The sequence below is a fragment of the Gallinula chloropus genome (genome assembly GCF_964237585.1).
Source record: "Gallinula chloropus genome assembly, chromosome: 4".
Taxonomy (NCBI): domain Eukaryota; kingdom Metazoa; phylum Chordata; class Aves; order Gruiformes; family Rallidae; genus Gallinula; species Gallinula chloropus.
This window is the reverse complement of record NC_140088.1, coordinates 23,007,138-23,027,786: the sequence shown is the minus strand read 5'-3', so window position 1 is coordinate 23,027,786 and position 20,649 is coordinate 23,007,138. Positions and strand designations below refer to the sequence as shown.

General features: G+C 46.0%; 1 protein-coding gene across 1 annotated transcript; it reads left to right on the top strand.

Annotated features, from left to right (window-relative positions):
- Window positions 1-1,603: 1,603 nt before the first annotated feature.
- On the top strand, window positions 1,604-18,956 carry TH (tyrosine hydroxylase; the record flags this gene model as incomplete). The annotated part of the gene is made up of 13 exons (XM_084263824.1): window positions 1,604-1,693; window positions 5,988-6,191; window positions 9,390-9,564; window positions 10,612-10,700; window positions 10,914-10,981; window positions 12,737-12,787; window positions 13,664-13,809; window positions 14,230-14,365; window positions 14,499-14,568; window positions 14,909-14,965; window positions 15,567-15,662; window positions 15,829-15,962; window positions 18,797-18,956. The coding sequence occupies 13 exons, from the start codon at window positions 1,604-1,606 to the stop codon at window positions 18,954-18,956; spliced, it is 1,476 nt and encodes a 491-aa protein (XP_084119950.1).
- Between the last annotated feature and the right edge of the window lie 1,693 nt (window positions 18,957-20,649).

Sequence of the window (20,649 nt, the reverse complement as noted above, 5' to 3'; positions counted from 1 at the left end):
CTACAATGGCCACCTCAGCCAGTGGCACAAAAAAGTCAACCGTAGGATTGTGCTAATTCATATCCCCCCAGTAAGGGACTCCCCAAGGCCACCCCAGCAGCCAGAAGGTGACTGAGCCTGCAGTGTTGCTCCTTGTCCAGCTGCTAGGCAGTGGGAATGGCTCAGGACCTGCACCTAAGATGTTTTCCAAGACACAAGGCAGCATTTGCTTCCATCACTTTGGTGGGGTTCTATCTTGTGTTTTGAGCGCCCAGGATTTAGCAGAGGGCAAACAGAAGTTTTAGGAGACTCAAAGGGGATTAGGGATGACTCAAAGGGGACTATGGATGACTCAAAGGGGACTTCTACCAGCTTGTTGGGGCTTACCAGGCTGCCTTGGTTTGCAGGAGATGGTAAACATCAAGAGCTTTTCAGCCTCAAGGAGATCAACGGTATGTTGGTCCTTGAGGGTTTTTGGCACTGCAAAAATCATCAGCATGATGGCATGAACTCAGCTGTCCCACCACAGGAAGGACAAGCCACCAACACTAACCCGGTGTCTTCAGCAGATATCTTCCACAGTAGTGCTGTGCTTAGCAAGGTTGTGGGTGAGTTCTCTGGCACTCAGACAGTGAAATGCCACCAGCTTCCCCACCACAGGGCTTTGTGCCAGCATGTGGCCTGTCCCCAGCATGGCAGTGGCTCACACAGAGCAGGACTGTGCATTCCCAGGGTGTGGGAGAACTGCTGCAAAACCGCTGGGAGGAAAAGGCCGCTTTTACTCCCAGTCCTGGGATGGGTCCAGAGATGCCACCTGCTGTCACAGTCCCAGAGGTCCTTGGGCTTTTGGTCTCTTAGGAATTATTGCAAGAAGTGTAAAGCCCTTAGGGAAGGCAGGATTAAGGAAAATTTTTTTCCAGGTTATTTGCTTTAAAACCTTTTTGATCTCTGAGGACTCAAGGGCCCTGGTGCTTAGTCGAGCTGCCAGCATTACATGGCCAAACCAAGGCATGAGGTGGTGGGGAGAGTACCAAAATGCACAGTGTTTTCAGGAGCCAGGCGTCGGGAGGTGTGTACATGAGAACAGCATCCAGTCCCATGGCTGCTTTGGGGGAATCAGTGTTATTTTCCTATTCATTTACTGCCTCAGTGACAAGGCAAACATGGGGAAAAAAGAGCTAGAGAGGGCTGAATCCCTTCCCTCCTTTCATTTTGTTCTTTCACAGATCAAAATCCTTTCATGCAACTCCCAATCTGGGAAAGCAAATGTGTTGGACTGAAACACAGCACGAGAATGAACTCCACCAAGAAGAAGGGGGGGGGGGGAAAGACAGACTAGAAATCTTTTGGATGCAGGCAAACAGGTGGGGGGAGCGTCTGGTCTGCAAAGGCAGGGTGTCTGCAATCTTTGTAGCGATTAGATTTAATGGGACAGAAACGCTTCTCTCCTTCACGTCCCCTCCTCCTCTCAGCCCGAGGGGGAGAAAGGAGGGAGGTAGTGATGGGGGGGGGGGAGTTGAGGGGGGGAAGAGAAGATTTGAAAGAGTCTTTGACGTCAGCCCTGCCCTATAAAAAGCTGGCAAGGAGCTGGAAAGCGAAGATCGGAGCTCGTGGAAGAGCAAAGATGCCAACCCCGAACATCTCCACCTCTGCAGCCAAAGGCTTCCGCAGGGCGGTGTCAGAGCTGGACTCCAAGCAAGCCGAGGCCATCATGGTAAGACAACGCTACCCCACTTCTTTCCCTCCCCCTCCAAAGACCACAGCCTCTCCCATAGCTATAGGCAGAGGCAGGCAGGGATAGATGGAGCAACTCTGCCTTTGTGGGAGTTCTCCCATGTAGGCACCTCCAGGATGGCAAAGGGAAATTATCTGAGCAGTTCTCTCTACATAGTGGTACATGTGAAATGCAAACACTTAGGGGGATGAGAGCTTGAACTAATACAACACACGCCCCCCGAAACCTAAAGCAAGTTTATTTACCCATAGACCTAAGGCGGGAATAACAAGGAATCCCCAGCGTGAAAGGCAATTTGAAAACCTTAATGCTCTCCTGATTTCAAGGCAATAAACTGCAGAGATTTCACCTCTTCCAGCATAATGAAAAAGTGTGGCTGTTATTTCAGACAACATACGAGACACAGGCAATTTAATCAGTTTGTTTGCTGCTGCTGCGTCTGCAGTTTTGCTTTCTCCCAGCACATCCTTCTGCCAAACCTGGAGGAGCCAGAGCAGCCGGTGGCAGTGCATGCAGTGGGAGGGGACACCCTTGGGACTCTCAGCAGGAGGAAATCTGGGAACTGTGCCGATTTAGGGAGCAGATGTGTTTGGCAGATGTATGTGGGGTGATCCCAGCAGGTCAGTTATAGGGATCCTCATTTACCTCCCCTGTGCCCATTTCGTTTTTCACTTGCTATCCTCTGTAATGCTCTGAGTAAGTAAAATCAGCCACTGCATAGTCAGTGAGAAGTGTTTTGGAGAGTAGCATGTGCCGGAAAGGAGAGGAAACATTTAGGAAACAAGGAGGTAAGCTTGCTTGCTCTGACAAATGGAAATTAGGGAAGGCTTCCTTCTCACATGACTGTTTTCATTCTGGCAAAATAATGAACACTGAAGTGGTTCTTGAAAACCTGGTATTTTCCAGGCTGCTCTTCAAGTCAGTACTTGAGACACTCATTGGTGTCTGGAGAAGGGGCGTTGGGTTATTGAACACTCTGGGGTGCTGCTTTGTGTTTGATGGGAAACAGGCCACTGAACAAAGGAGCTAGAGGAATTTGAGTTCACCAGGTGTGCTGGCAGAAGCATGGCAGACTAGCCTGCTTGGGGTGAGCGACTCCTCCAGCCTGGGATGGACATAAAATCTCAATCTATCTTTGCACCCTTTCTTTGAATGGAAACTCTAATAAAACAAAAATACCCCCCCCCCTCACACCCCCCCCCCCCTCACACCCCCCCCTCCCCCCCCCTTAGCCCTGTTAGCATCACTCTGAGACCCGGCTGCACGGAAGGCTTTGCCCTTACCTAGCTCAGGAGCATTCTGCAATCCTGTCACTTATTTTGCTGGCTTGTACCAGGGAAAAAGCATGATTCTACATTTGTATATGACATTGCATGTCCCCAGCCCCTGTGGTTTCAGTGACCATGGGTGATGGGCCAGCAAGCCCCTGTCCACCACCTCACCAACTCCAGCAGGGCTGAGTTGTTCCCTTGCCATTAACCCCCAAGGGCCAGCACACTGCTGTCGGGGGACACTGTCCCAGCTGGAGGATAAAAAGACCTTTGAAATCCCAGGGCTCGTCTGCACTGGTAGGTATTTAAGATGTCAGCTGGGCCAGCAAAACACCAAACTCACACTCTGAAAAATATTTTCTTACATATTTAGTTTTTCTGCTGCTAGTATTTTTGCACAAGACATCCTGGGACTGCAGCTGGAACAGGGTTTGGTTACAGAGCACACAGGCAGAGCCAGGCAGGAGACAGCACTTGGAGGCAAACCAGGACGAAGGAGGATCCAGGGAAGCTGGGGTGGGATGTTACTGTCCCCATGCTGCAGAGAGGGAAATAGTCTTTACAGACCTTCCTGCTTGCTGCAAACAATGAGCCAGGAAAAAAAAAAAAAAAAAAAAAAAAAAAAAAAAAAAAAAAAAAAAGAAGAGTACTTTAATTCAGAACACAGTATTTTTAATGACATGGCTTATGTGGGGCTTGCTGAGCAAATTCAAAGAGGGAAAACCAAACTAATATCAGACTCAGGTCCCACTTAGGCAAATAAATGCTTTGCAAAATCAAATTAAACTTCCCATTGTAGCTAGATATGCACTCAGGGAGCTCATCAGCGAGGTGATTGGGAAATACCATGTAACAGTGCCTTCCAAAGAAAGGAAGGCATTGATCATGAGGGGTCAGTTTGGTTAGCTTATATGACAGGTTCCTAATTTCCAGCAAAAGGAGTCAATACCCCGGTGAGCATAAATGTGAAGGGCAGAGGAGAGGTGGGTGAGATGGGGAGTGTGCAGCCAGGCAACTGCTACCCAGCAAAGGAGGCAGCAGGCAGGCAGACCCCTCCTGGCACTCTTCTCACAAGGAAAACTAATCCTTTTTCATGCTTTATTTTAAAATTTACTCACCCCAAACATGCCCACGTGGAGCTAAGCAGCTTCCAGGACCCCTTGAGAGACACCCCCTCCTGCCTGCCAGGGACCGTCTGGTCCCAACACACGGGTCTGACTGGTCACGGCTGCCTCTCCCAGTGCTTCTTTCCAGTCACACTGGTCTTCTCACTATTTAAACTCCTTCCAGTCAGATTTTAACTTGATGTACAGTCTAAACATGGAGGTGTAGTTTCCCTCCTTGTTCCTGTTCTACCCCAGAAGTAAAATCCTGCTGCACCTCTGCACCTCAGGGCACAGTGGGATGAAGCATCCTTAGCTAAAGCGCTGCCTGGCATGGGACCGCTGCAGAGCCCCGGTACTGTGGCTAGCACAAGGCTGTTTGCCCTGCTTATTGCAGCCACTTTAAAGTCAACACTGGCTTAGCTTTAAATGCAGTAGTGATATAAAACACACGCTTAGAGCTGAGCACACACTCATAAGCTTTTAAAAGTTACGCCCCAGGATAGTTCTGAGATGTTGTCTCTCTTTGGGCGTGAATAGCGTCGATTTAGACAAATGCCAATAAGTGCTTTTTTGTTAGATGTTTTTCTGTGCCATGAGGAATAAGGGGGTTGAGCATCAGCAAATGTAATTTCAGAGTGGTATATTTATTAAAAAAGAACTGGATAGAAGTGTGTGGGCCAGCACCTATATGTGCTGTGTTTTTCAGGCTGCATTTTAAATGTCAGCTTTACACTGCTGAAGCATCCCAGAGGATTTTCGCAGGAAACATTGGTTATTGATGGTCGACTTTGAAAATCAGACAGAAAATGGGCTTAGTAGTTGAGCAGTCTTTTTAAAAGGAAAACATGCTCCAAATTTTCACAAGGTAGGGAAGATGCTTCTTGATTAGCATATATTTTTTTCCAGATATTTTCAATGAAATCAGAAGGAAAACTGGAGCCGTTCCCATTACATATATAGGAGTTAAATGGCTTTATATGCTTGTCCTTCAGTGCAACCCAAGTTTCTTTTAGAAAGTTCTGAGGGTTTGTTGTCCGGTTTGTGTATTGAACACATAGAAGTGGAACTAGCTGAGCTGCCTCTAAATGGAAAACTGGCTGCAAAAAGACCAATAATAACTAAGTTAGTATATGAGCTTTTTGTATAACAAAAGAAACAGCAGTGGTGGAGGTTCATAGCTCAATAAAAGCATGAATGACCTCACATGACTCCAGGAACAGTTGCAGCACTTAAAGTGCAATTCCAAGTAACAGAAATCTGCAGGAGTTTTTTGGGACAAAATTAATCTATACATCAGTGGGAGAAGTTTATTTTCTGGGGTAATGGATGCGGTTCCAGTTAGACTTCAATGGGCAAGCATCCATTTAATGTCAGAAGAAAATGTTGCATTGGATCCTGCGAGTAGTTTAGCTAAGCTGCCTTGCTAATGCACTTGCAAACAGTTAATGTTTCCCACCAGGCCACTGCTGTGAGCTTCAGCTGTCCCTCATAGTAAATCTTTTCTCAAATGACTTCATGTTTACCTAACTCTTCTCCACTTGGATTCATCAGACACCTGAAAACTGACTAAGATTGTTTCTGATTTTTATTATTTGAAGGACAGTGAAATCTATTGTGAAGGAAGGGAAGGGGAGGGAAGAAGCTCACTCTCTAATTGTGCTACAAGGGTATTTTACAGAGATTTTTTTTTTCCTAAGGCTCCACATGTCCAAAAGTTCAATTTTAAAGTTTCAGTTCTCATTGCTAGATCTTCCTACAAATCTAGCAAGTCAGTCCAACTTTCCCCTTCTTCGTCTGATGTGACACATAAGTCACTCTTCATGCAGCTACCAAAGATGCCTCTGATTTCCCTTACAACTCTATCAGAAGTGTTATTTATTTCTGTTCTGCCTTTAGTCTCCACGGTTCATTGGTAGACGTCAAAGCCTCATTGAAGATGCCAGGAAGGAAAGAGAGGCTGCAGCTGCAGCCACTGATGCTGCAGAGTCTACAGAAACCATTGTCTTTGAGGAGAAGGATGGGAGAGCCATGCTGAACCTCTTCTTCATGCTCAAGGGGACAAAGACTTCACCACTGTCCCGTGCGCTTAAGGTATTTGAGGTGAGTACCGACCCATTTTTACGGGATTCGTGGGACACACTACAGGTTTCATATCTGTTCTGTGAGAAATGTCACTTCAGTCTACTAAAGACAACTCAAACTAGGTCTGCCTATTGCAAATTATCATTAATTGTCTGTTATCCCCACAGTCATGCTTTGCTCATACCCCAGCATGGCTTCAATTTCCATCACGAAGAATGAGTCATACCTCTGGTAGTGCTGTTAAGTCCTGGGCTTAGCTTTGCTTAATTACTGGATCCAATCACCCAGTTTCACACCCACAGTCCACATCCTTGTGGGCTGTAACATACTCTGACAGTCCCCTCCACTGCTCAGCACTTCAACTTCATGCACAGGGCTCTGATTCCCCATTCAAAGCAAGCTGCGTGCCATGCATGCCTACAGACCAAACCTGCCTTACTTGTAGGTCAAGGCTTTAGCAGTCTCTGAATAGCATTGCCACATTAGTCCTTGGTCAAAGAGTTACAGGAACAACTTCACCCTGGGTGTCAAACCAGTATATTGGTTTCAGAATTACTTCCTGCAGAGATGAAGTTGACTCACATGTTGAAGGTTCTGTTGGTTCTCCCCGGAGATGCACCCTGTGTATGGCTTTAATACCAAGGAAAAATGGTAGCTAATTGAGATTTTTTCCCCCTAGTCAGCAATGTAATGTTCCATTATCTAGGATCTCAGTACCATGAATGGAAAGGCTGCCTAAATAAGTGCTGCCTATTTAAAGAGCAATCAAAACATGATTATTTGCATTTATGTAGTACATGTTATCTAGAGGGATTCGAAAGTGTTTTGCAAACCGAGGTTCTGAGATATGTTTTATCTACAGCAGTTTAATTTCATTGACTTGAGCACTGAGAGGATAATTTGTTCCTATTAGTCACTCACGTGGATTGTAATGGGGCTCCTGAGGTCTCTTGTCCAATCTCCTGCTCAGAGCAGCTCCAGTTACAGCAAGTTGCTCTGGGCTGTGCTTGTTGTGTTTTGAATATCACCAAGGTAGAGACACTATTTCCTTGGACTCCTTGAGTTTTTTATTGCCCTCACGGAAAAAGCTTTTTCTTTTTTATTTTTCTTTTTATTGTTGTTGCTTCCAGTTTGTGCCCATTGCCTCTTGTCCCCTCCAATCCTGTGTATTTTTTTTCATGTGAGTCTGTCTCTGTCTTCTTTAAACCCTTCCAGAAACTAGTAGACAGTGAATGAATCTCCCCTGTCCCTTCACTTCTTAAGGGTGAACAAATCCAATTTCCTTATTCTTTCTTCATGTAACATTGTTCTTCATCACCCTGAGCATCTTGGGAGCCCTCCACTATACCTGCTACAGCACATCAATGTCTCTTCTGAGGGACATGATAAACCACATGTGGTCTCCCTCACACCAGACAGAGGGGAAGAATCACTTCTTTTGACCATTAAGTATGTTTTCAGTCTTTCTTGTCACATGGACATGGTGCTAGCTCATATATTAAAACACATTAAGTGTATAACACCTTCTTCCCCATGGAATGCAACCACTTCTGTGGTAAAATCAGATCACTAGCAACACTATACAGCAAACCCACTACCTAACAGATGTAAACACACAAAAAGGGTGTTTGAGGAAAAGTATTTCCCTGAAAATTTTGGTCATTCTAGTTACACACTGCCCATGCAGTACCAGCTCTGATATCTCATGAAAAGTATTCAAGATCTTCAGGACTGGCAAAACATCTTGCATCTCCTCTAAGAGGACTGTTGCAAGAAAACCTGTTTTCTGGGCAATATCTGGTTCTTGTCTCAAGACTAAAAGAATTCATAGGACAAGCTTGTGAGACAAAAGCCTTGGTGTTGCCACGGTTGGGGTCTCCTTACTAGAAGTGCGCAGATGCCAGTTAAGGCATGAAAAAAAAATCACTGTAAAATTATCCAGTACAACAGAATGCTTAGCAGGTACAGAGCACTGAAATATAGGCCCTTGTACCTGGTAGATTTTATGTTACACTCCATTTAAAGTCTATAATTTAAACATTTTTAAAAACATCAAGCAAGGAGCAGCGGCAGCTTATGTTAAAATATTATTTGTTTCTTCCTGGAGCAATTTACTTGCTGCATCAAGAGCTTTCCTGGTAAAAAAATCTCTCCGAGCTTGTCGCAGAGAGCGCTTTAAATATAATAAAAAGACAAGCATGTCAAGCCACAACAGGGGAAGATTCATTTCCCAGATCCCTCTGGCAATGCAGGTACAAGATATGAAAGCAGACGGGCATAATGACATTTGCCTCATCATGAACCAGGCTGCAGGGAAGCTGGTTTCACTCTTCTGTATGTGTTACATGCAGCCAAAGCATAGGTAATGCAATCACAGCTGTCAGATTAATGCAAAGGTATTGATTGTTGAGGGGACAATGTAATAGTGAAGTTGGTAGGTACATTAAAAAACATGGCCCTAAATTTGATTTACCGGTGGCATCACATCTGTTCTTTCTCATCTTTCTGCCTCTGATTAACAAAAGAAATCATGTCCCTTCCTCTACCAAAGGTCTGTCAGAGACTTTGGAAAGATTGGGTCACTGCCCAGGCACTCGGGCTCGTACTGACAGTTTTCACTGAGCTAAAGAAAATACCCACAAACCAACCAGAGCCCTCCATTTTGTCTGCTCCTTATTCTTTGGGGGCGGTCAGTTACGGTACCGAGCCCAAATGCTGGCAGTCCTGACAGGGACCCCAAGTCGCGGCTCCGCAGACCGGCTGCGGCTCAGCCCCAGCGGTTCAGCACCGCGGCCAGCGCCGCGCCGCCTGCCCACGGCGCCGCCACCCCTTCCCCTCCCAACCAGCCGAAAGCACCTTTACCTTCAGTGGGAGGCTAAAGGAAAGGGTGTCATAGGAGGTGACATTTTGCTACATTAATTTCCCTTCTTGATACGATCTTCTTTGCCACTGTGGAAGTCTTCTGATGGTAGTTATTGACCAGCCCCACTGGTTGCCGGTCCCTAAGAAAAAATTGCATAATTAATGAATAAGTGTGTTTATTCTCGGGGGGAGGGGCCGGGTGTGTGTGTGTCGGGGGGGGGGGGGGGGGGGAGGCAGATGGGAAGATGGAAAAGACAAGAGGGAGTCCCTCCCAAATGTATCTGTATGGACATCTTTGGAAAGTAGCAGCAGTGTTGTTTAATGTTTTTGTTCTCCTTTTCTATGTCCCAAAAGACATTTGAAGCTAAAATTCACCACCTGGAGACCAGGCTTAGCCGAAAGCCCCGTGAAGGGACTGCTGAACTGGAGTACTTTGTGCGTTGTGAAGTCCACAGCTCTGACCTAAATACTTTCATTAGCTCCATCAAGAGGGTAGCAGAAGATGTCAGGACCACTAAGGAAGACAAATGTAAGAAACTTACAAACTGTGTCACTTTTGCAAAGAGGCTGAGCTGTAGAAACAGAGGGAGATTTTGTTATTTGCAGAAAAGAGGAAGGGGTCTGTGTGCTAAATTTGAGCAAGACAGAAAAGACTGCCCCTGGAACACCTCAATCCTGAAAGCCACTTCCCACCTTGTCCAGTTCTCAACAGGCTCCACAACCTATAGCCCATTCTTCTAGTGACAGACTGGAAGAAAATAGAAAAAGGAAAATTAAATGTCATGCTTTGTTCACAGGTCTCCTACAGAGTTCTGCACCACTGCTCCAGTGTTTTGTATTGTAGAACCCAAGGGAACAGTATGAAGCTGTGACGGGAGGTTTGGGTTGGGTATTAGGAAGAGGTTCTTTACTGAGGGAGTGGTTGGGCACTGGAAAAGGCTCCCCAGGGAAGTGGTCACAGCACCCAGCTTGACTGAGTTCAGGAATCATCTGGTCGATACACTCAGTCCCATGCTCTGACTTGGCTGGCCCTGTGTGGAGCCAGGAGTTGGACTTGACGATCCTTATGGGTCACTTATAACTCAGGATATTCTATGATTCTAAGACTGAAATGCAGTTTACTGCCTATGTGTCAGAAACTGTACAGATCCAGCACTAAACTACAAGAGGCTCCCCATGCCATCCTGCTCTGAAGACAGGGTGATTCTTATTGAAAAATGTCCCTAGAGATCTGCTGTGACTGGTCCACAACTAGTTGGACCTCTGGATTTGTTTTTAATGTGAAGTCTAAAATCTTGAAGTGAAATCCAATTTTCATCTCATTTATTTTTATCGCAAAATACTGTGCTGAGAGATGGGCAGGGAAGTCATGAGGAACAAATCACGGCATTAGTCTAGGACAAGAGCACTGAAAGTGTCGGACTACTGCCCAGAAGGCACAGCTGTGTCATGTCATGCGCTGTTTGTTGTGTCTATGTACAGGTCAGATGTATTGTATTCAGCCTCACAAGCCCTTCTTAGCACTGGATGCTCATCTTCACTTCCACAGACAGTTTTTCTTCCTCTCTCTCTGCAGTTCACTGGTTTCCCAGAAGAATCTGTGAACTGGACAAGTGCCACCATTTGGTCACCAAGTTTGACCCTGATTTGGATCTGGATCACCCGGTGAGTTAGTCTGTGTGGGCACATCCTCGTTCTGGAGTCCTGAGCTGTCCCTCAGAAGCAGGGAACTGGAGAACATCTATTAGTGCAGCTGATCAGGAAACAAGTACAGTCACCACCATGTGAGAAGTTTCTCCAGCCAGGGATGAACTTTGTTGGGTGAGAAATTTTAGTAAATGATTAAAAATCTGTCTGTCTTCCTATTTGTCATCACAGGGCTACTCTGACCAAGTATATCGCCAGAGAAGGAAATCGATAGCAGAAATTGCTTTCCATTATAAGCAGTAAGTCTCTTTTCTAACATACATACAGGGATAATGCCATGTCAGTTCAACCTGTTGTGAAGTCATTGTGCTATCTGCATGAGACTTCTTTCATGTTTTGTCTCCCCATTCAGCCATGTCAGCTCTTTTTGTGTCCCTCTTGTGTTTATGTATTCTAGTCTCTTCTTAATTAAAAAATGCCTGTGGTCATTAATTCACACATTGATAAAGCCAGAACAAACCTCCTGCGTAACAAAACCCAAGCATAATTCTATCAGACCTCAAACTTCATTTTGAAAAGTAGAATATCTTTTTGAATGACGTCTCATTTCAGCTTCAGTGCTTCAAGTACTGAAAAAGCTACCATGTGCCCAGAAGACTTTTTCCAATGGTTCATTGTCCTGGCTGTTAAAAAAATGGTGGGTTTATTTCTACATTGAATTTGGTTAGCTTCAGCTTTCACACTATGGATCATACACGCCTTTTGTCTACTAGATTAATTTCTGCTGTCAGATTTTTTGCTGAAGGTATTTATAGACCAAACAGTTCACCTCCTAACACTGATAAATTAAATACATTCCATTAGTGGTCTCATCATTGTCTTATTTAGATTTAAGACTATCTCTTCTACTCCTGCTTAATACTCCTGTTCTGATATATGCAGCGATAGCACTCAGCATCAAACTACATCAACAACAACTAAAACATCAAACAGAGCTCCAATGTTAAGCTGGGTGTGTACAATATTCCCTGGATCCTATTCAGTAACGCTGCCTTCCACTGTATCATCTCCCTCTCTGAGTGGGACTTTAAATGCAGATTTCTGAAGTGAGCTGTGCTGAAAGCAGGGTGTGGAAATTATATGGGTCACCTCCTTGAGCTGTGCCTGCAACTGGTGTGATCCCAGCATGTCTTTCTGCTCTGTTAGGTTTCACGTTCTTTGCAGATTTGAAGCCCAGAATATAGACATTGATGGTTTAATCCTGTACTAATACTAAATGCACAGAAAGTCACCATGCCAGCAAATGAGTCCTGAGGGACACAGGAAGAAATACTGTCCTAAGATGCTGCACACATTTAAGATGTCTTCTCTCACATCTCGTGTGCAGGTTAGCATTTATGAGCTGCTGTGTAGTATCCCTTCAGGCACTTAATGGAAAAGCAACTATGCTTTATCACTGTAATATGTGAATATCCCATTTGTTCAATACAGAACAGAAGGATTTGGGAAATAAAATTGCTAATTATGGTACAGAAAAGGCAAAAGTGTAACTATTTTTTAGTTCCCACTTACATAAATGCTAAGATTTTCTTTTCTTGCTGTTCTTAATCTTACTGCCAATATTTTTTTCTGCAGTTCAACTGCATTTAGTTTTCCTTATTAGCTTCTTTTATTTCCCAGACACTGACACATTCTTGGACCCATCATCCCCCTGAAGTTCTGGCACATTATATTAATTTATTTTCTGAGAAAGTTTCAATTTCTACCAGTAATCCCCACCCCCCAAAAAAATATTATGCCTGCTAGGCTTTTGCTCATCCCTTGTTCATTTATAACCTCTGGCTGGACTAATGCTTTTCTCTGTGTCTATGTATTTGTTGCACCTGTACAAATGACCCGGTACTAATGCTTTGTTTTTCCTTTCACCCCCTTGTTTGGTTTAAAGAAGATTGATCAACATCATGCAGAGCTTTTCCAAAGCACTTCCTTCTCAAAGGGAAGAGGAGTCTGGCTTGTGCTCTGCTTCTGTCAGTAACAGTGTGTTTACCTTGCAGCGGCGACCCGATCCCTCGTGTGGAGTACACAGCAGAGGAAATCGCTACCTGGTGAGCACTGTTTTAATCTGTGATCTTTACTGGCTCCACTACTAGAAGCTGAGAATAAAACCTAAGTGGTTAGGGCATGATGTCTTGAAAAATGTGTCAGGAGTGCAAGTATCCTACATAACGGCTTGTTATAAAAACCAGTAACTCATTGTACAGCCTTTTATGGTAGAGTCTGCATTTGGGAGAACAAATTACCTCCAAAACAATGATGCTCTGCCTCTTGCTCTCTTGGGGCTGCATCGAGAGCACTTTCACACTGTGGCCTCCAGGAGTTTTCTCCAAATCAGCCTCCCCAGGTAGATAATTTGGAGTTCCACTTCTCTGAGGGTACCTGGTGTAATGGCAGCCTCCAAAGAGCAGTTATCATAGCTGTGGAAAGATGTATGAGGTCCATGGAGAACATCTGCATGGTACTTTGCTGGCTTCACTTAGCAAAATGCTTCCTTTTGAACATTACTATTTCCAGGAGTGTCACTGCAGGAGTGACTCTGAAAACAAGGCTGGTTTATATGAGCTGAGTATACAGGCTCCTAAACAAGGTCATCTCCTGATTATATTGACTGTCTTCATAGTGCAACTTCAGGAGCTAGCCTGCAGGGAATAGTTTAATTCCAGCTAATTCCTTTTATACAATCTTCTGACTTTCAAGGTCACAAATAGGTCTGTGCAGATGCAACTGCTGACTTTCCAGATCATTTTAATGTAGATCCATATGTTTACATACCCCTATCAATGTGCTTATCAGATGTAGGCTTAGTGGAGAAAGGCAAAAAAGCCAAGAAACCTAGAGGCTTGAGTCCTTGATAGTGTATAACCAGACGACAGGAGAGGACTAGACACACGGCCGCTGAACATCTGCTACCTCTTGTCCTGAAGGAAGGAGGTGTACAGCACCCTGAAGAGCCTGTATCCCACCCATGCCTGCAAGGAGTACCTTGAAGCTTTCAATCTCCTGGAGAAATTCTGTGGGTACAATGAGAACAACATTCCTCAGCTGGAGGAGGTCTCCCGCTTCCTGAAAGGTGAGTATGAGCCTGAGGCACCCAGAACCAGGGTCTACCAGGTTTGCAACATGGTGGTGGCAGCTACAGCTGGAAAACACCACAGCTGGAACCCAAAAGAGCAGCATGTAAGCTGAGATTTGGAAGGAGAGATGCTGGAGGCTTATGTGATGCCAACAGCAGACAGGGTAGACCCCAGGTGGTGGGGAGTGTAGGTAAACACAGGGGACTGCAACTGAAGGTCATCCCCAAAGTTAAATGATCACACCAGCACCTAAAGAGCAGACAATTGCTTCCTAATAGGAGCAAAACGGTTCGACTTGGCACAGCAGGACCTTTAGTTTCCAGCACGGATGCTTTTGCTGTCCGTATTGAGAAGACAGTGCACCAGCACAGCCCGTGGGCAATGCAGCCCCACAGATATGGTATGTTCTGTTTCAGAGAGAACCGGCTTCCAGCTCCGGCCAGTGGCCGGCTTGCTGTCAGCGCGGGACTTCCTTGCCAGCCTGGCCTTCCGCGTCTTCCAGTGCACCCAGTACATCCGCCATGCATCCTCGCCCATGCACTCCCCTGAGCCGTGAGTATCACCCAACCCCGATGGCCTTCCCTGCCCAGCCATCTCACCTCACCAGCAGTTCACCTTCCTCCTTAAAGAACAAACTCTGTCCAATCCTGACCATGTTTTCCTCCTTTTCCCTGGGCATTGGCAGGGATTGCTGTCATGAACTGTTGGGGCATGTCCCGATGCTGGCTGACAAGACATTTGCCCAGTTCTCTCAGGTAAGGTGGTCATCTGCTTCCTCATCCCTGAGAGGCAGGGTACAAGATGAGAACCCAAACTGACCCCAGTCTCACCACTTAAAGCCTTGTTCTAGGATTTGTTTATGTTGAATACATTGTTCAGGAGCCCTAGTGATGGACTGAGAACCTTAATGCAGAGTAAAAATACCAGATTCTGCAGCAAAGCATTTTTAGTCAGAGCATGATGAAACCCCAATAGATGCATGGCAGCTCAGGGCAACAATATCTATTGTCTCAATACAATAAAACAGAACAATCCACATATAAGGCCCCCAGACCAAATCTGTCTTGATCTTCACACCTTCCTTTGTCTTCTCAGGACATTGGGCTGGCATCTCTGGGAGCAACTGATGAAGAAATTGAGAAACTTGCAACAGTAAGATTTCCTCTTTGCTGGATGGGGTCAGGGCCCCCTCTAGCAGCACTTGTGCAGTATCAGGGTGACAGGTCCAGCCTGGTCTCCTGAGAGCTGCAGGCTCAGAGCCCCTACCTGAGCTGCCCCTGCCCTGCTCTTTCACGATGACTGTGCAGAGTGGAGATCAGTTAAACAGCAGAGCTCACTTGCACATTAACCCAATTTTCTCAGGCACCAGAGTATCATCAAGCATCGTATTTCTAATGACAGCACTGCTGGGACTCTTTGGGATGGGATTAAATGACATCCGCTTCCTTTGGCTCTTCCTCGGCAAGGTGACCCATCCAGCTCCAAGGGCACTGAATGGCAGCACCACACAGCACCTGGGTGCGCAGGGGACCAGTGCAGGGACACAGTTTACATCTGTCCCAGCGCGGCAGCAGCTTTGTTTAGCACTTTGCTCTGTCAGTGATGGGTTCAGGGTAAGGAGAGGGGACAAAGTGCCAGGCACCCATTCATTTAAACAACCCCCAATCCTGGCCATGATGAAAGGCCTCAGAAATCACAGGGAGACAAAGGTGAGAAGCTGTATCCCCATGCAGTTTTCTTTCTCTTTTCACAGCTTTACTGGTTTACGGTGGAATTTGGGCTCTGCAGGCAGAATGGGATAGTCAAAGCCTATGGAGCCGGCCTCCTCTCTTCCTATGGGGAGCTCATAGTAAGTCCCAGCATAACCTGCCTCTCTGCTCTAGACCCTATACAGCAAAACCCCTTCCTCTGTGCAGCAATAATGACTTTGCCCTATCTGTTCTCCGCTTGTCTATCACACATGTGCTCTCAAATCCCCTTGATTTCATGCTGGCATTTTCCTGCTGTGTCCACAGCACTCCTTGTCAGATGAACCAGAGGTGCGGGACTTTGACCCTGATGCTGCTGCTGTTCAGCCCTACCAGGACCAGAACTACCAGCCTGTATATTTTGTGTCTGAGAGCTTCAGCGATGCCAAAAGTAAACTGAGGTAGGACTGGGCAGTGAGGGAAGCCCAAACAGAAGGAAACAAAGCTGTAATGTATTGAAACAGGGCTTGCTTTCAGTTCATGGTCTCAGAACTATTCTGGAAACTGTTGTCAGGTCTTTCAAAGCAAAGTGATTCTCCAATTCCTACATGGTCTGACTTCAATCCCTTGTATTCATCCAAGACCCCCCCAAAATATGCTGGACTCAAGGGCATTGATAGTGTGGGAAGCACTATTGGAGAACAGACAGAGGGGGAATCTAGCTCATCTGTCAAGTTCTAGGAAGGAGTTACATACTAGCTCCAGTTCCTAGGCAAGGCCAAGTAACATAACAGAGGACTGGAGGTCCAGGAATTGGAGATGCAAACTATTCAGCAGGATGGTCTCTGCATCCTTGCTGCAGAAGGGCCAAGTGATACAGGTCAGGGAGTAGCTATCCCTCATAGGAGCATCTTGCTTTTTGTTCTTCAGACACATGGCATGGGCCTCTGCATCGTGTAAAAGTTTGCTCTGTAGGTAAAAGTTTTAGGAGAGGGCTCAAGAGCTTATCAAAATGGTGACATTCTCTGAATTTAGGATGCAGAAAGATGTTTGTCTTTTTGAGCAGCTGCTGAGCAATTTGTTTATTAGTAGTTCATACACAAACAAACAAAAATATTTTCTTCATGAGGATAGATTTATCCATGGGGGGGATAAAAAAATGGAAATTTTACTTCCTAGGCTGGTTAACTTGGGTTAGCAGAGAGCACCCCACTTGTGTAATTGGGTTTCCCCATCCCATGCGACTGAAAAGAGGATGGAGAGGGGCAGCTCTACCCACAGACATCTGTGACGAAGAGCATTTTCTTGGCCCTATCCAGAATTGTCCACAGGAGAAAAGCTCTGTACTTTAACGTTTGACCAACAGAGGAAAATTTTGCCTATACAATTTTATCTTAGTTTAGGAAAGGGATAGGATGAGATGTAGTAATACACAATGGACATGATTTTGCAAGTGGTAAATTTAATGTAAATAATGTGGGTGAGATCTGCTATATTTCAACTTCTGCTTTTATTACCCTCATTTGCACTATTCATACAACTGGAGGTCTATAGCTGCTCAAAACAAGCACCTGGGGACCCCATCCTCTCACACACATTGGGATGCTTTAAAAAACCCAACTGTTGTCTAAGGAGTCATTTCATTGACTTTAAAATTGAACAATACACCACATACACAACCGTGATTAGGCTAGAGGGTTTTGATAGTGACAAGCACTCTAAATTACCCTCTTTAAAGAGCTCAGAGGCCACACAGGTGCTACTCCATGAGGTGAAAGCATTAAAACACCTGTATTTTTTTTCTCTACTGGTAGCTGCCACCATGAACCTATCAGCATTATCCCTTAAGAAAAGCCTACTTTCCCAGAAAGAAAACTTTCCTCCACTTTTTCCTGGAAACTTTTTCCCGGGTGGACACACTGCCCTACCCCCTCCCCTACCCTGCCCCAGCCTTGCCAGGCACCTAAGTCATACTTGCATGTTTAAAAAAGGTGTCAAGTGAACACACCCCTGATGTGATGGAGGGCAGGTTTCTAACCATTAGCAGCTGTGCTCATGTGCTAATGGGTCAATCGCTGTGGCTGATAGCATTAGTGAGGAGGTGAGCTAGCCCTTGCCTGGGGGAGTTGGGTGCCTGTGTCTTTTAGGACAACGTGTGTATGCAGAACCCTCCTCTGCTTGCACTTTTTGTTTCCCTACAAGCATGGCAGCTTCCTACAAGCGCCAGCCTGTCTGGAGCTGGCGGCAAGCCATTTCCCCACACCCCGGCAGTTCAGGACTAGGCTTCCCTCCCCACGGCACGCAGCACCAGCCGGAGTGGCACCTGAGAGAGGGATGCTCGTCGCCGAGCCCCGCGCCACAGCAGACCCACGTAGCCACAAGAGGGTACCCTAAGCTAAGCGATTCCGGCGCGATGGGTGACGCTTCAGCAGAGCCGAGAAGCCTGCCTGTTGCTAGTGCTGTTTGTCCCCAGGCCTGTCCAGCATGAGATTGTAGCCATGTGTACCTAAATATAGATTCCTAGCTGCGTATTTACATGGCAAATAAGGGGGGGGGGGGGGGGGGGGGAATGCTCTGCCTTGTCAGGCCTACAAATCTTGGTGGTGGAGGTGACCATGAGCAACTTTGGGGAAACCTTACCCATGATATGTTTTCACTTGACTCTATACTTTTCTATTAGACAGGTAGCAACAAGGTCTTGCTCTTGGGCGGTATCAGGCAATGTTTGGCTCATCACTGAGATCTAGAGTCCAGGTTGCTTTGTGACTGAGTCACATGGCTCTGGTGATGCCACTCCTATCCCCTCGCCCAGGCCTGAGCCACTGCCTGTCAGATTTATCCTTAATACAGCTTGCAGCTAGTTCTTTTCTCCCCAAGCAGAGATTAGTCAATAAATGAATGGCAGAAAGTATTTAGGAACATAAAACTATAATACAACAGGCTTTCCCTGCAATTAGCTTCTAAATCTCCTTGGCACTTTTGAAAAAGAAAATAAAAGAAATGGAAGCAGTGATGGCCGTGGATCTGACCCATTCAGTACACCCTCCCATTTGATGCAAGCCCAGGGGCTTAACCTATGGAAACCTGCAGTCAAACTCATAGTCTTCCTTGCTGAACAAGAGGGATCTCAATTACTGCTATAGCCCTGTGGAGGGAAACTAGAGGTTTTGTACTGATCTAGGAACTCTGCCTAAAGAAGGCATTAACCTGTTGTGATCTGGGTGAATGGTTTTGGGTAGGAGGCAGACTCAAGACTCATCTCTTGTATCAAGCCCTCTGCACCCTTTCCTTGCAGGAGCTACGCGGCTCACATCAAGCGGCCCTTCTCCGTGAAATATGAGCCCTACACCCACAGCATCGAGCTCCTGGACAGCCCTCAGACGATCTGTCACTCCCTGGAGAGTGTAAGGGATGAGCTTCACTCACTGATTAACGCGCTCAATGTTATCAGTTAATACAAGAACTGGGCTCTTTCCTTCCCTTGCAGCCCCAAAGCCGCCTGTTCTGCCCTTGCCTCCTTTCTGGCTGATAACTCCTACCTGTCTTCTCCAAACATTTGCACCACCGCCTGTCATCATGCGACCCCCAACAGCTTTCCACTTTTGTGTGTAGGGCCAGCTCTGGGGAGGGCAGAGGCATTGACCCAAGGCCTGCTGGCATTTTGGGTAGCTTTTCTATTGACTGCTGAAAGAGGCTTAACACAGACCAAAAACATGGCCAAGCGTGCAAGACAAAGTTGAAGTCACAAGGTGTGTGCTAGGCTCCTGGGTACAAGGAAGAGGAGAAAAGCTTCTCTATTATATATTTAAAAAAAAAAAAGAGAGAAAAAAATCTATTTTTTGCAGTTTGAGAGAATAAATTTATCTGCTTTTTTAGCCCCAAAGCAACTCCTATAGCAACTTAATGAGGGACCCTCAGTCCCCACCATTTCCTGCCTCTTTCAGCCTCATACATTTGGGAAATGCAGAGCTGTGCTAAAAAGCTTTTCTGCCTAAGTCAACCCTACGAGGTTTGAAATTTCAGCTCCCCACCTCTCCTCAACCCTCTTGGACAGGGGGATGCTTAGGCACAACCCCCTGAGCTGCACAACCTTGCCAAGCTGCACTAAGCATCATAGCTCCCCTGAACCTCTAACTGACCAAAGCCAGGAGTTGTCTAACATAGAGCAGCCCTGATCTACCTGCATTCTCCCAAACACAAGCACCACAGAGCAGGCCCTGGCCACCCCAGACCAGATCGTGGGTACCCCCTTCAAGCTGTTTTAAAAGTTCCCACAGCAAGGAGTGCTCAAGAGCCTAGCTGCTGTCGGTCACAGCAGTCACAGCTACTGATCTTTCTGTTTGCTAGTGGCTCTGGGCAGCCTCAGCAGCCCCTTGGTGTCCTGAGTTTATTGGTTATTGCGGACTGAGCGGGGCCACTGGTGTCTCTAGTTTGCCAGTCCTTGGGAGGATTTCACATGCTTTCACTTTTCCAGCCTACCACACAGGTACAGCATTGTCTTGTTCCTAGATATTCCAGTATCACTGTCACCTGGTGTAGCTCCTGCTGTTGCTGGCCATTTCCAAAGAAGGTAACGTATGGTTAGGATGCTCAAACCCAGTTTCATCCAGCTTTCACTGCAGATATTAACAGCTTGATCTGACCCAAAGCTCTCAGTTTTCCTCCCCCTGCTTTTGCCCTTCTTATCTTCTTGAAGGCTGTCTCATAACTTAGCGGTTTGCTCAGAAGTTTGGCCCAAGGTTATGCAGCTGTGCAGTATCAGAGCTGGGCTTGGGACACGTGGAGGCAGCTAAACAGCTGTGGGGGACAGTGAAGGGGAGAATTACACACAGTTGTTTGCATGGTCAGTTATAACATTTCTGTATAGGCTTTTACCATCCTTATCCACTATATATGATTTTTGTAATTTCCTCTTTAAAGAAATTCAAGGCTTAGGAGTCAACGTTTGGCTATTAGGAGTAAGTATTCTCCAATGCTTAGATATAATATCGCTCTCCAGTGTGCTACTTCTACTGTGGCTCAGCCATAATAGTTCACAATCTGTTACACTTTATCCCATTTCAGACCTTCACATACGTATACTTAACCCCCAGCTCTCTCAAATTTTAACTACTTAGCTACTGACACCACTCCATCTCCTACCTGCTT